This window comes from Coenobita brevimanus, chromosome 40 (genome assembly GCF_032717465.1).
Source record: "Coenobita brevimanus isolate Jiangsu-jjx chromosome 40, ASM3271746v2, whole genome shotgun sequence".
Lineage (NCBI taxonomy): Eukaryota > Metazoa > Arthropoda > Malacostraca > Decapoda > Coenobitidae > Coenobita > Coenobita brevimanus.
Window position 1 is genome coordinate 7,314,594 of NC_136993.1, and position 15,309 is coordinate 7,329,902.

General features: G+C 41.1%; 1 protein-coding gene across 1 annotated transcript in view; it reads left to right on the plus strand.

The window, feature by feature from the left end:
* LOC145397271 (uncharacterized) overlaps positions 1-15,309 on the plus strand; it is an 88,718-nt gene that overhangs the window by 11,511 nt on the left and 61,898 nt on the right. Inside the window, exons 3-5 of the mRNA XM_080270469.1 lie at positions 868-1,010; positions 7,860-7,985; positions 10,789-10,947. Coding sequence (XP_080126595.1) covers positions 868-1,010; positions 7,860-7,985; positions 10,789-10,947 — 428 coding nt within the window. The remainder of the gene's footprint in view (positions 1-867; positions 1,011-7,859; positions 7,986-10,788; positions 10,948-15,309) is intronic.

The window sequence follows — 15,309 nt, forward strand, 5'->3', positions numbered from 1 at the left end:
ATCTAGGAGAAGAACGATGGCCGTCTACGACAGCAGCTATAGAACGACCAGAAAGGAAGCTAGCGATGAAGGTACAGATAGAAGGATAGAAACCGTAGGAGGGCAGTTTGGAAATTAAAGATTTGTGCCAGACTCGATCGAAAGCCTTTGAGATGTCAAGTGCAATGGCAAAGCTTTCGCCAAAGTCCCGAAAGGAGGATGACCAGGAGTCTGAAAGGTAGGTGAGAAGATCGCCAGTGGAGCGTCCCTGACGGAACCCATACTGACGATCGGAAAGAAGGTTGTGATAGGAAAGATGCCTTAAATTTTTTTATTAAGAATTGACTCGAAAACTTTTGAAATACAGGACGTTAAAGCAATTGGACGATAGTTGGAGGGTTGGGAGTGGTCACCCTTCTTTGGGACTGGCTGAATGAGAGCAAACTTCCAGCAAGAAGGAAAGGTACAAGTTGACAGACAAAGGCGAAATAGTTTGCCTAGGCAGGGTGTAAGCACAGAAGCACAGTTTTTGAGAACAACAGGAGGGACCCCATCAGGCCCATATGCCTTGTTAGTACTGAGGCCAGTAATGGCAGAAAATACATCAACTGAAGAAATTTTAATGTCAGCCATGAGGAAGTCAGAGGGGGGAAGTGATGGAGGAACAGCACCGGAATCGTCTAAGGTGGAATTGGAGGAGAAAGTCTGTGCGAAGAGATCTGCTTTATCAGTAGAAGAAATAGCTACAGAACCATCAGAGTAGAAAAGAGGAGGGAAGGATGATGAGGTAAAGTTGTTAGAAAGATTTTTGGCAAGGTGCCAGAAGGAGCGGGAAGAATTCGAGTTGGAGAGTTGAGAGCATTTAGTTGCTTGGAAGGCCGCTTGCAGGCTGCTTTAGTTGATGTAGGGCGGTCAGTGCCACCACCAGAAGCCCCAGAAGCAGAAGTAGAATCCACAGAGCCAGAACCCTGTGAGGATGATATCCTGTGGCAGAACAGGAGCACCAATAATCTGTGCAACATCATTCCGAGGTTAATACCAGACCTAAGGAGATCCACCAACTTCAGCCTCCACCTGGCTAGACTTCAGAGACTCCAGGGCAGAGGGAACAGCAAAAATGGTTGACACAAGGTTCCACATTAGAGACTTTAGGTGGATTGTCTTCAGGCTCAGAGGACTCTGAAGAACAACGGTGACATTTGCCAAGTACAGATCAAACTTCTGGCATGTTGGACAAGACAGGACATGAAGACACGTCAATGTGGACATCTGCTGCCACCACAGAAGTAGCAAACCTGTGGCCACTGAAGTGAGGACAGAAACAGTCAGAGAAGAAGGTGGGTGAACACAAGTCTCACAAGCAGTGCTAATGTCAGGAACAGCATCCAGCAAATCATCTGATGGAGGAGTGGGCTAAGGAGTGGGCTGAGGCAACTTCAGACCCCCCACAGTGGGGCACAAGTGCTCCTGAAAAGACAGAAGCATAAATAACCTTGGGCTGGAAGATAAGGAAACAATATCTTTCCATGTTTATGAATGGACAAAACCTCCTTCTCCAGGCAGTAGCAAGGAGAGTTCCTCAAAGATACAGCTTTTGGACCCCCATAGTGATAGCAATTAAGGGGTCCTTCACAGTCAGTGGTATGGCTTGGTCCACCTCAGGAGACACATACCAGGAAGGCCGGTCTGTACACAGCAATGAAAGCAGCTAACATGTCTGTACCGCTGACATTGGAAACATCACTTTGGGGTCCGCATATATGGCTTCACAGGAAGTGATAGTCATGTGAGTTTCATAGAAGTAGGCAACACTAATTAGTCAAATGTCAGGAACAAGTTTGGAGTCTGGATCAGAACACCATCTATTTTCTTCCACTGGCGATCAACAGTCACCCTTACATGTGGAACATATGAAGTTTCATTACCAGCAACAGAACTCAGAGCAAGTAAATGGGAGCTTTCTTCCGGGGAGGATACCTCAACAAGGATGCTTCCATTCCCCTAGGGAAAGATTTTAGGTTCTCATCCAGAAACTGAAACAAAGTCACGGAGCAAATCAGGTATGTCAATATCTAACACTGACCCACCCACAGTGAATTTCATCACTAGATATTATGTGTATGACCCAGGCACCGTTTCATCTGGCCCTGATCCCAGAGCAAAATAAATGCAATATGAAGGTCTCCCATTCTCAGCTGGATGCTGAGACATAGGAGGGCAGTCCTCAAAAAGCAGAAAAGGATTAAGAGTGGCAATTAGAGATGGTGAGTCTGACGACTCTGGGACAGATCTGTGGGTCTCGCCAGATTTAATACTGAATTGTCACGAATCAATTCGCGACATTTCCTTTTTGTGAGAAGCCACGAACTATTAGTGGAAAACTCACTGTGTATCGCTCAGTTAACCGTTTCTCTCTCCATTTCGGGGTATACTTTTCAAATCATTCGTCACCGTTTTCAGGGGTGACCGATTTGATGCACGTCACTAAGTGCGCTACTGAGCGATACTATTGTTTCTTTATCGTTCGCCTCTGCTTCCCTCAACCGTTAGCCACGCCTTGCGTTCTGCCCATACAATGTATTGGTATTCAGTCTTGTGTTTGCTGTGACGGAGAAAGGGTCTGTGCAGCAGTGCGAGAGGTCAGCTAGTACCCAAACTCCACTTACAGTTTCTCCAAGCTCCCACCTTTAGTTCTCCAGCTTTGGGTGATACATAGCATTCATCGACTGGTATTTCTTTTGTGTATTTTGTAGTTTTAAGAGCTTAGTTAAGGTGTTTTTCCCTAGGCGTAAGTATTTAGCTTGTGTGTGAGTGAGCGAGTGCGTCTCATTTAATTGATTTGAATTGTCACGTTAAATTTATTTTTTGTGATTAATAAATTTAACAGTTCCTTTCTCGAGCTTAATGTAAGTAAACTTTTGTTTCATTTCTCCAAAATTAAGCTTATTTTCCATATAGCTCCTAGCTTGCATAAACGTTTTACTATTCATAACTGGTACTTAGACCAGTCATGTATTAACTTAAAATCCGTTGTGCCAGGAGTTAATGCATCAGCAAGAACCTGATGTTGTTATTATTAGTATTAGTTATTTATTGTCAGGGGTGATGTAACTTTCTCCAGAGGCTAACAGTACAGTAATTCAGCAATTGTGAGTAATTAGTCTCTGCTGTGTACTGTTGAGGAAGTTTATAAATTCTCGTTCTTAGAGAATCTTAGCAAATCAGCGTAAAGTAATCGTTGCTTGATGTAGCAAGACAATCATTGTCTCTGCTCTTCAATATTGTTGAATATTATTATCAAATTAAATAATATTTAACCATTTATTTTAAAATTACCGTGATATTATAAAAACCCCGTGACATGAATGAACCCAACTACAGCAAAACACACTTCATTCCCTTGCCCTCCACCCACCACGGAGCCCAACATATGCCAGGGATGACACCTCTGATGACCTCAGAGGTAGTGAGGAAGTATCTGCAGGTAACCACCAGAGAACCTAGACTTGGGTGACTCCAGGACAATAGGAGCCACCAGGCCCCCCAGTGCCAACTTGACCCTAGCCAACAAGAGAACAGCCTATTGACCTGGTTGGGTCCAACCAGGCCGCCCATCTAGTCAGAACAGGGAACTGAAGAGGTGTGTTGCTACTTGCAGGGAGCCTCATGCACCATTGTTCAACCCCCCCAAGGACTCCCGTTTCCCAGCATTACGGGACGCCAAGCACAGCAAGCACGCGGGGGAGCAAAAAACAAAACCCCGCCCGAGATGGGAGATGGGCAAGGACTAGCAACATCACCAGTAGGCCTACTCTACCAGTGATGCGTATGTGTAAGTGGGGGAAGGGTACTTGGACCACGAGGCGGGCAGATGCCAAAGCCTACAAAGGCAGTCCTCCATAGTAGGTGGCAGTGCCAGCCATATTTTAAGCCCCACCTCCACTTCAAGGTGACCCCCTCGTCGGGGATGGGGGGGGTCAGGACAGCAGGATAGCCCTAGAGCCTGTTCTAAGGAGTTATATCCAAGGACACTGACAATGCCATAAGTATGCTGTACTTTTGCCACATCTCAGTGTTTGGCACGTCACGGTGTCAAGTTCATTTCAGGAAAACTAACACTCGACAAGCCATCCACTTTTCATGAACTTGATGTCCAAGGCTCACTGTCTGGATTTCATCCAAATATCACTCTTGTCATTGTGACTTTTGGCTGACAAAGTTCCCGCGGAATCTTTTACTGTCTGAGGAAAAGATGCGGGAGAAGTGCTGAGAGATATTTAATATTTGTAAAACACCTAGAAACTTCAATCACCTTTCCTTGCCGCACAACCTGAACTCCCCCCCCCCCTTTACCTACAAGTTCTCCCCTCCCCCCGGTACTCCATGCACCATCGGTGGCTGAATCGGTAGAGAGGCGGCCTGCAGTCCTGATGGACCCAGGTTCGAATCCCGGCTGGGGCAGGGAACAGTTTAAGGATTTGAATTTCATAAAAGCAGACTTTCCTGATCTACCAGATAACCCGCCGACATGTCATAAAAGTACCCCCGCTAATACCAATACACCAGTCCTGTATGAGACAGCCCTAGCATGTATTCAATATGGACGGTGGGTGTTAGCGCCGAAGTGGTGACATGTAGAGAGGTGTATGGTATGTAGGAGGACTACTGGGCCTTGAGAGCAGGCTGTGAAGCCTATGCCCAGAAGTCGGACACATAAAAAAAAAAAAAAAAAAAAAAAAAAAAAATATTCTGAACCTGTGTAGTGACCTTTGGCTTGATCATCAATACTCATTTCTGTATATTCTTTACAGTGTTCCTAAAAGCTGGAAAATCAGCCAGAAAACCAATTATAAATAATATGACATTGAAAGCAGTCAAGTGTTAATTTTTAGAATACGATGGCATCTTCTCATTCTGCACTTTCTCTGACGCTTAAGGAAATTATACTGTCTCAGTAAACCCATTCATGTGTGGTGTCTGATTTTTGGATTATACTTTTGGCTTACTCCAGACACCGTTATTCAGCTTGGGGACACTCTCCTCAAAGGCTTAACTCCATTAATGCAATGATGGCATCGTGAATTGAGGATAGAAATTAATGATATCCGAGGGGCAACTTAACTAACATAGTATACCCTTATCCAGAGAAATTGGCTGAGGAAATAATGAACAGCTCTTTATCACAACACTGAATGTACAGTGAAGAGATGGGAAGAAAACTGAACAAGATTAGTAATCTATGCATTCAGTACTAGAAATATATGTTTTGTAGAAACAACTACACATCATCTAAAGAGTGCAGTTAATAGTGGAAAACCTGTTTCTGGGTGGGTATGGAATCACATATACGAGATGCTAAATTGCCTCCCAAGTGTGGTAGACAGTCATGTGTCGAGCTACTGTGAGCCTTAACATGCTCTTTCCAAATGATGGAAAGGATTATTTTAGAGGTTACTGTTCCTCAAAACTGACATAGTTGAAGTAGGAGGGAACAACTGGATGGAATTATCAAGGATAAAGGTATAACCAACCCAGTAATGAGGTATTATCTAGTGATGCTCGACTCTGGTCTTCTACTATCTCGACGATATACTTTTTTCAGACAGTTCACCTACATGTAATTGTTACATAGAGACCCAGTGCTTGCAACCAGAATAAAAATATCAACCACAGGAAAGCAATCTCCAATCAAATGCAGTAAATGAATAAAAACAAGCCGGTAGGCCATGATGGCCAGCTCTAAGCGAGCCAAACTTTGTCGGCAACCATAAGTGAGTTTCGGTATGAAAAGTCACTCCTGTATGGCGGTACCGAAGGACAACATTCCACCCAAGAATCATGGCTCTGGGTCAATATCCTTTGGATTCCTAGCATTTCGCGTGAGCCTAATCATGATTATAACGCTGAAGTTCATTTGATGGCATTTGACCCCTGACCTGGTGGATATAGGTCATGCATGTATAAAGCACACTTGTATTGCTTTTTAACATCTATAAGTATGCAAAGTTTCATTTGATTCCATCCACTCACTCTGGAACTAGGGAATTCTTAAATTCTTGAAATGGCCCACCAGAGGTTCAACTTCCAGGCGGCCCTGCCAGCAACTGTAAATGAGTTTCTAACTAAATGTCAGTTTTGTATGGAGGTACTCCAGTGCACCATTCCACCCAAGAATCATGGCCTTGGCTTAATAATCTTTGGAGGCTCAGTGTTTCATGCAAGCATGGTCATGATTTTAGCTATTATAACTGCTTTTGCATTTGATGACATTTGATCTCTGACCTGGCCAATGTAGCAAATAGATGTACGTAGAAAGTTGTAGTACTAATCAATGTCTATGAGCATGCAAAATTTCATTCGGTTCCATCGAGCCAGTGGGAAACTAGATGGGCGTTTTTGAAAACTGGTAGTGGTTGCTACGGATGCTAAGGCCAATCTTTGCACGATTGCCACTCGAAAACTAGAGGAGAGAGAGGAAAATGGATGGCACCATTTCGATAGGGAATGACCTCAAGATCAGACCTAAAGATGTCACAGCATTCTATGCCCATTAATAATGTTTTACAGCTCAAAACGTGAAAAGTGCGAAAAAAAACGATTTTTCGTCCATTGCTAGGCAACGAGTAGTTGTCTAGCAATCAAACCTTTCGAACACAACTAGGTCATAGTCTGGTCATTGTGTCCAAGTTTGGTTGGAATCGGCTAATTCTGAATGGTAGAAGTGCCTGCCACAGTAAGACAAAAAAGAATGACCCAAAGAAAGATATCATGCAAGTAAATACGACTAAAAATAAGGGCAGCATGAGCTGGCCAAAAACGAAAATGCTCATCGACACCAGCAGCCATTTAAGCTACCATGGCTGATTTGGACAAGGAATGACATCTGCCATAAAATATACACATGAAACATCAAAATGCAAAAACAACAGGAGTGACTCAGTGAAATCTCTATCTGAAGCTTTCCCGCCATTGATATTTTGATTGCCGGTCTGTTTTCACTTGCATCATAGAATCAATAAATGAGAATAACGGCTTACAAATGCTGCTAAAAAAAAACTTTGAAACTTTTACTGTAATGAAACCAATAACCTTACACCGCCCATTTTCACAGGTTTTAGTCTCATTGCCCCTTCGCACCACCCATCACAACTCCAGCTCACCCCACTGATTTCGTTGTGACCCACGCCCATTTCTTCACGCCTCACTTCCTACACTTTCATACACAGAGGATGTTGTTAGGTAATCCTTCACTCCACTGAAAGTATTAATTATAAAACACACAGTATTCAGTGTATACTGTACTATCATTCCCCAGCCTCACTGCCATGTAATTTTGCAGGCCATCCGACCCAATCCTTTTCCCACCACAACCGTATCTCTGCCCAGCCTTTTGCGGATCAGTGGCATGTCACAGGTCACACGGTCAACAAATGTGTCCTATAATTTTATTAAGCAAGTGATAACAACTTACTTTCCATCAATGCATAGACCCTTAAATTTCTGTGTCCATGTGTCAGGTTAAGTTAGGTGATGTGCTGGTTTCTCTTCCTGATATCTTGTATTTATCACGATGCTCATCGTCATCATCATGATCATCGTCATCCTCATCCAAATTCTACTCTCACTAATAATTCAAGTGAACTAAGAGTATATGACAAAGATAAAGTATATTTTATCATCATCGTCAGCATCACCGTGTACTACACCTTCCTCCTCCTCATCGTCATGTCTGTTCTGCACGTATATCTGACTTTCTCTTCCTTGTCATCATTTTCCTCCTCCTCCTCATCGTCATCATCATCATCATCATCATCATCATCATCATCATCGTAACTCATTTACCATTAACATATAAACTAAGCCAATATACTTTTTATCAGAATAAGCCTGTATCTGTCGCTGCCTTATACCAACCCGGACGACCAACTACAAGTTGCTTCGTGGAGTGAGGAAAAGGGACTCACCCTCACTTCACATATTCCACTCTTTCCTGACAAGTTCGTTAAGTAAGTTATCCTGTCTCTCTCTTTCTCTCTCTCTCTCTCTCTGCTCTTGTGTATTAAGAATATAAGTCATTATCTATAAACTTCAATCCGATAACGTGTTTTCTGTTGTATTATTTCCGCTACGAGACAGTTACCTTCATTTCTGTAGAGATATTATACAAATAATAGACTAAGATATATCATTAACCTTTCACATTTAAGCCGCTCTTATATGTTGCATGAAAAAGTCTGGAGGTAACAAGGTTGAAACTGATTTTTATTTTAACAGTGCGTAACACTTGTTATATTGTCGAGCTGTTAAATGATGTCACAATGCCCAATTTAAATCAGTGGACTTTATGACAACACTTCTTAGAACAGCTGTACACCACTTGAGTTGTTCCCATGACGTAATGATTTCCTTTCACTAACAACCCTGTCTTACGCCCTACCTGCAAACTAACAGTTTACTTGGAAATATTGTCACTGACACTGTGTCACGTTAGATTCTCAATTCCTACAAGCCGATAACGTTATATTTTCTTTATTCTAATATGGCCCAGATTTTCACCGTTTTGCAACGTATTTCACGCAACTCAGTAGCAGCAAAAACACAACAGGATGATATATAATATCCTTCATATAACATTTCTTCGTAACTAGCAGCGTGTTCTAGTTATGATCTATTGTTACAACTCAGCATTCAAAACGAAGCGATTGCAATTTTAAGCCAAATCAGAGTAAATACAGCATCGCTATGGGCACTTCCTCCTGCCTGTTAGTAAAGAAGGGGTCCGTGGAAGCTACATTTTACCCTTTCAGCATGAAAGTCCTCTTATAAACAGTAAAATCGTTTGCAGGCAACAAGAATGAAATATAAAGTACGTAAGCGGATTAAAAAGGAGTTAAGATTTGTTTGGGATACATTCCGGCTGAAGGAGAAATCACATCACGTTAATAGTAATGGTTGATGGATGATGGAGATAGATTACGATGGAATTGTGTGTGTGTGTGTGTGTGTGTGTGTGTGTGTGTGTGTGTGTGTGTGTGTGTGTGTGTGTGTGTGTGTGTGTGTGTGTGTGTGTGTGTGTGTAATTCCCTTATTAATTCCTCTTCTATTTTACTTTTGCTGTGTTAGGGTATACACGTTATATTTTGGATACATCTGTCAAATACATAAAATAATCTTAAATATTTTCTTGTTGTGCAAGCGACTGAAGAGAGCAAGAACTCTATCGAATCAGTTGTAGCATGTGGACGTTTTTACCACACTAAACAACAAGACTGTGTTACTCTGGAGACTACTAAAGATAAGGCATAACAGTACATTTCGCTGGAAAGCTAATGATTAGAAACAGTTATCACCTAAATGCCTTTTCTCATAATTAGCCACCACGATAGTGAATTAATTCAAAAAGCTTCCAATTGGGCACCAAAACTGGACAAACTCAGAAAGTCGTAAAGCTACGGTGGACCTATGGACATCACTGGAAGACTTATGAAAAAGTAATAGGTGTTACTTCAGTGTGCTTTCATTTCTCAAAATTCGCCCACATACTGTTGAAAAGAGAGGAGGAAAAAAAAAAGCCAAACTAAGTACAGGAAATGAGTCAGTGTATAACTCTCCATGTTTTTGCATACGAGGCCAAAGCCCCTAAGCTGATAGTATGCACATTCTGAAATAAGATGGATTATCTCAGGAGGTCCATCAGTAAAAGGTAAGTAGGTTCGTCCACTTCTTACATTAGCTGAAATAATAATAGCAAACTTGCTCGTTCAAACTAAAAATCCATATTTCCTTGTGTGGATACTTGCAGTATAACTTCGTTTACCTTTCTGTCTCGTGACTTCCTATAGTCGGCTTATTTATTCCCATGTCTTCAGTATTATTTTAGGCTTTGTGATAGCTGAGAAGCCTTAATTATAAGGCAGGAATGAGTCTCCTTGGTTACAAGTCACGTCGACCCTCCAGCCTGTGTAAACTTGATAAGCTAAGCTGAACGCGGTAGCTGGTCTTTTCAGGTTAGGTCAAATGTGGTAATGTGGCTATCTTGCTATTTATCATTTATGTGTTGTAAATGTTCATAGGAGGATTTTTTTTTATTTCAAAACAATTCCACTATTACTTGACCGAAAACTTCCTACTCTCTCTTTTGGATAGTACGTTCTAACAAGATATTAACACCTAAATAAGGAGGTACTCACAAAGCAATAATACGGTAAGAAATGGATGCAGAGACGTGGAATTGTTTTATTCTGCTCATGAATTACAGGACATAAGCTAATATATATATATATATATATATATATATATATATATATATATATATATATATATATATATATATATATATATATATATATATATATATATATATATATATATATATTGTTCGCTGAAGATAGTAAAAAACTTGGCCACTTGTGAGTTTTGGGATAAAATGAGGTTTGAAATATGGACATTAATAATTTTTGGCGTAATAGCACAAATCTCTTTTAAAGTACAAAATGTCGTGTGGAAATCACTTATCAGGTACTTGTTGAACATTGTTATTATTCGATTTTGCTCTAAATTTTAAAATTACAATTTCTATGACCGTCCATCGTTTCAAAGTGTTTGTTAAGTTGCTTATTATTTTTTCTTTATTTTTGCTTAAATCGAAGGACGTTGTTGTTCAGCAAATATTTGATATTATGTCAAAGCTATTTTCACATAATTTTTATCTATGTTATACGCTGATGATGATTCTACGAAAATTATCAGTGTCAATATTTTCAACTTTGTTGACCAAACAGACACGTGGACAAATACAATCTCCGCCAGGTTCATCGTGGCGCCAACTCTGTTAGTGGGCATTGAAGTGCTGACTCATCACAAAATCTACTGGGAGGACGACCCCGCCAGCCCTGGTGGACGCCGCCTTGTCTTCACAGGGGCAGTTTCTAAAACAATCGACTATTTTGGCCGAGGAATGAATTTCACGTAAGAAGGGAGTAAATGATATATCTGATTTGCAGTCACCATGATTTTTACGTCATACTGTGTGCCAGTGCTAAGATAAAAGACAAAAAGGTCATTTCATGGGAAAGGTTTAGGGAAAAAAATATAACTTACCTTGCACCAACTCGGGCACTCTGTTGTTAGCGCTTCTTGTAATATGGTTTCGACTCGGGATATATGCTAGAATTTAATTATATTATTATTATTATTATTATTATTATTATTATTATTATTATTATTATTATTGTTGTTATTATTATTATTATTATTATTATTATTATTATTATTATTATTGATATTTAGACCCTACCTCAACCCACCTTGGGATGGTAAAGAAGTTCTGGACGATGATGATAATTACTACTACTACTACTACTACTACTACTACTGCTACGTAGTCCACCTATTATACAGCAACAATGTGCCTGTGTCCACTAGCCCACACACATCAGACCTTTTTTTTTGTAACTCTATATGTAACCGTGAGTTTTCTTTTCTTGTGAGGAGTGCAGTTCATGTGTAGAGGAATTAGATAATAAGGACTGTTTAAACTGAAGTTAAAGGCTTCTCGAATCACTAACTCATTAGACCTTGGCCCTAGGCTAGTGCTGGATAGAGAAAAAAAATCGTTGGCTGGACTTCTATAATGGAGTGATGGCGTATATACCTGGAGTGGGGTACAGTGCATTCCGTACAGGGGCTAATCTAACTGGGTGTTGGGCCTTGTAATATAACCAGAGGAGGATTTATTTCGTGTTCGTGTGTTGAAATAAAGGTACACTGAAAAACGATATAATGACTTCATATTTCAAGCGTGAAGGCATAGTTAATTTATAAAATGTCGGCTCCCCAGGAGGTAAATTGTCGTTCTGTGAGGGGATAGTCTTCCATAGGTGGATTAGACCCTCTAGATAAGAGGTGTATCCCCAAAGAGGAAGTTATTCCCTAGGGAACGTATGCAGTGATAGAATATGATGCAAATTGTCCTTTACAACTGCCAGCTCTAGAGTATATTCAGATTAGGGGGAAATGTCTTCTCGAGAAAGGATCGTTGAAGACCTATCTGACCTTTCCATTAAAAAAAAAAAAAAAAAAAAAGGCAGAACAGTTCGGATATCAGTCTTTTCCAGTCATGCAGACATTTTGTTATAATCGTTACTACAGTTACAGCGCCACATCATTGTCCCCTTTGCTGTATATTGAATATTGTCTCTAATCTTTTCTTTTCTTTTATGCAAGCATCTCATATTCCATATACTAATTGAACCTGCCCATAATTCCCGGACACCCGAAACGAACGGGAATCGGATCCTAGGTTTCTATACCTTTGGAGGAGTAAACTGTTGATGGAGAACACTACGATTCCCAGGCACCCAATGTCTTATCATCCAGCAACACAAAAAGAATGTGCGGATAGTAAGGTTTCTCCCTTATCCCTATTAATATCTGACGAAAGGTGGGATTTTTGTTTTCGGGAATATTATAAGAAAATGAAAATTAATTTACTTTTTTAACATAATTAGGACTTGTATCACCTACTCCACAGGAGCAGACTGTAGCACCATTAGAGCAGGGCAGTACTCCCAAGGTGGATGGAAAGCTGATGACAGGGAGAGCTAATGCTCCCGTTTCATCAGCCCTCGGGACTAGTTCCTGACCATCCCCCTTTGCTGAACCTTTTCAGTGTTTCAGTAACACAGAGAGTAGGCCAGCATGATCTCCAGTACAAGTTTCTCTAACTGTCTACTCCAAACTACATGCCCATTACACACTACACTTCCTTTTCAAAATCAAAAAGGAAAAATGGTGTCTAATAACCAAGCCTCGGATACCCTAGGGGGGAGGGTGCATAAATGTCCCCACCAACAGCCCCTCTCCCGGTGACGACTCAATGAGCTGCCAGGAAACACTGTCTGACTTCCTTCTTCATTTCTGCAACATTCGCGGCCTTTCCTCTAACTTTCTCTCTGTTGAGCACCACCGCTCCTCTAAACTCACCTTCTTATCTTAACTGAGACTCAGCTGAGACAACAGATAGCAAACTCTTTTTGGTATCCTCCTGCTTTCCCTATACTCATTCCAAAACAAAAGGTGGCTCTTGTGTATATGTACGCAACGACTTATATTGCTCTCGTGTTCCTGAACTTGATTCTTCTGAAGTCTCTACTCTCTGGCTTCGGCTTTCCTGTCATTCTATAACTAAATGTATCTGTGCTGTTTATTTAACACCAAATTCTACTGACTATGAAAAATTCTTCGACAATCTTACTTCTATGATAAAACACATCCTATCAATCTCTCCTTTCTCTGAAATCTCCATACTAGGAGATTTCAATGCTCACCACCACCTTTGGCCCTCCCCTCTTTTCACTGATCCACTTGGTGAACAAGCCTACATCTTTTCTATCCTTAATGACCTAGTGTAGCTTGTACATCACCCTGCCCGTATACCCAACCACCTTGGAGAGAGCTCCAACATACTGGACCACTTTCTTACAACTAATCCTCCTGCATACACTGTTAATCTTTCCTCTTTGTTGGGCTCCTCCGATCACAGCCTTATTACTTTAACCTGTCCTATCGCTCTGGTAGGGCCTGTGGACCCTCCAAGAAACGTCAACTGTGGCACTTTGGAGTTGCTGATTGAGAGGCCCTCAGGTAGTACTTCTTTCATTTTCTCTGGAATGATTATTCCTTCCATGGCCAGGAGCCATCTGAGTGTGCCTTGCACATTGCAGAGGTTGTTCTCTCGGGCATGGAAGCATACATTCCCTTCTTATATCCTTTGACTGGTGCAAGAAGGCCTTTATTTGATCACGCTTGTTCTAATGCTGTCCATAACAAGGAGAGGGCCTATAAAACGCACCAGAGCCAACCCACCCCTGAATCACATCTTGTTTATGTTTCTGCCCGGAATCGTGCTATGTCTGTTCTTTGCTCTGCTAATAATAACTTCATCCAAACTTAATGCTCTCGGCTCTCCAACTCGAATTCTTCCCGCTCCTTCTGGCACCTTACCATAAACCTTTCTAACAACTTTACCTTATCATCCTTCCCTCCTATTTTCTACTCTGATGGCTTTGTAGCTCTTTCTTCTACTGATAAAGCAGATCTCTTCACTCAAACTTTCTCCTCCAATTCCACCTTAGATGATTACGGTGCTGTTCCTCCATCACTTCCCCCCTCTGACTTCCTCATGGCTGACATTAAAATTTCTTCAGCTGATGTATTTTCTGCCATCACTTTCCTCAGTACTAACAAGGCATGTGGGCCTGATGGAGTCCCTGTTGCTGTATTCAAGAACCGTGCTTCTGTGCTTACACCCTGCCTAGGTAAGCTCATTCGCCTTTGTCTTTCAACTTGTACCTTTCCATCTTGCTGGAAGTTTGTTCTCATTCAGCCAGTCCCAAAGAAGGGTATCCATTCCCAACCCTCTAACTATCTCCTAACTGGAGTAACTACGAAGTCTAGTTCATGGTCTAGCTCGCCAGGTGTCCACAGTGTCGTTCTCAGAAAATGTGGACAGGGGGTGCTATAGTAATCAGTTACGGAGTTTTATTATTCTTGTTCCTTAGTTTAAACTATACTTGAAAGTAATTTTCACTTTTCAACGTATATATAAATATGTAGTAGCTAATGTTAACAAAAGCATGCCATCCTTGTGTGAATACTGCAAATTCTTTAAGGAAACTTAACGCAAATACCAGTTTAGGGCCCTTTCACACATTCTAAAACAGCCAGTGGTTACTGAAGTGACTTATTATGTACCCAGAAAATATGCTAAGATTGTAAAAGATATTTTGTACTCATGTCACTGTCTGTGAATATTGATATATATTGGCTAAGATATAAACTGAGGAATCTCTGGCATCTTTATGCCGATGTCAGCCACGCTCGCAGGCGAACGATTATCATTCTTGGGACAAGTCTCAGACCATCAACATTAACACGGTGATTCTCAGGCAATTGGAGTGACGATGCCTGTGTTTGTTTGTGCAGTGGTGGCCAGCTCGTCGGATTCAAGAAACATGTATCCTTCTATGGCTGAAGTTAAAGGCTGGGCGAAATTTTCTCTAAGCTAAGAAGGAACCAATACGATGAAAGCTATGGGAACATAGATGTAATCGGAATGTAGGATGGAAGGCTACAAGATTCCATGCACTATGCTCAATACATCTTACTGAGTGGATGGGAAATGTGTTATCATCCCAATTTGTTACTAAATGGGGATCTGGGAATGCCAATAATTTTCCATTAAAATACCAATAATTTCCCATTAACATAAACAGTATGTCTCGATTCATCTAAACTCTTGCCATCAGGTGGCTCAGCTTGATCCAGTAA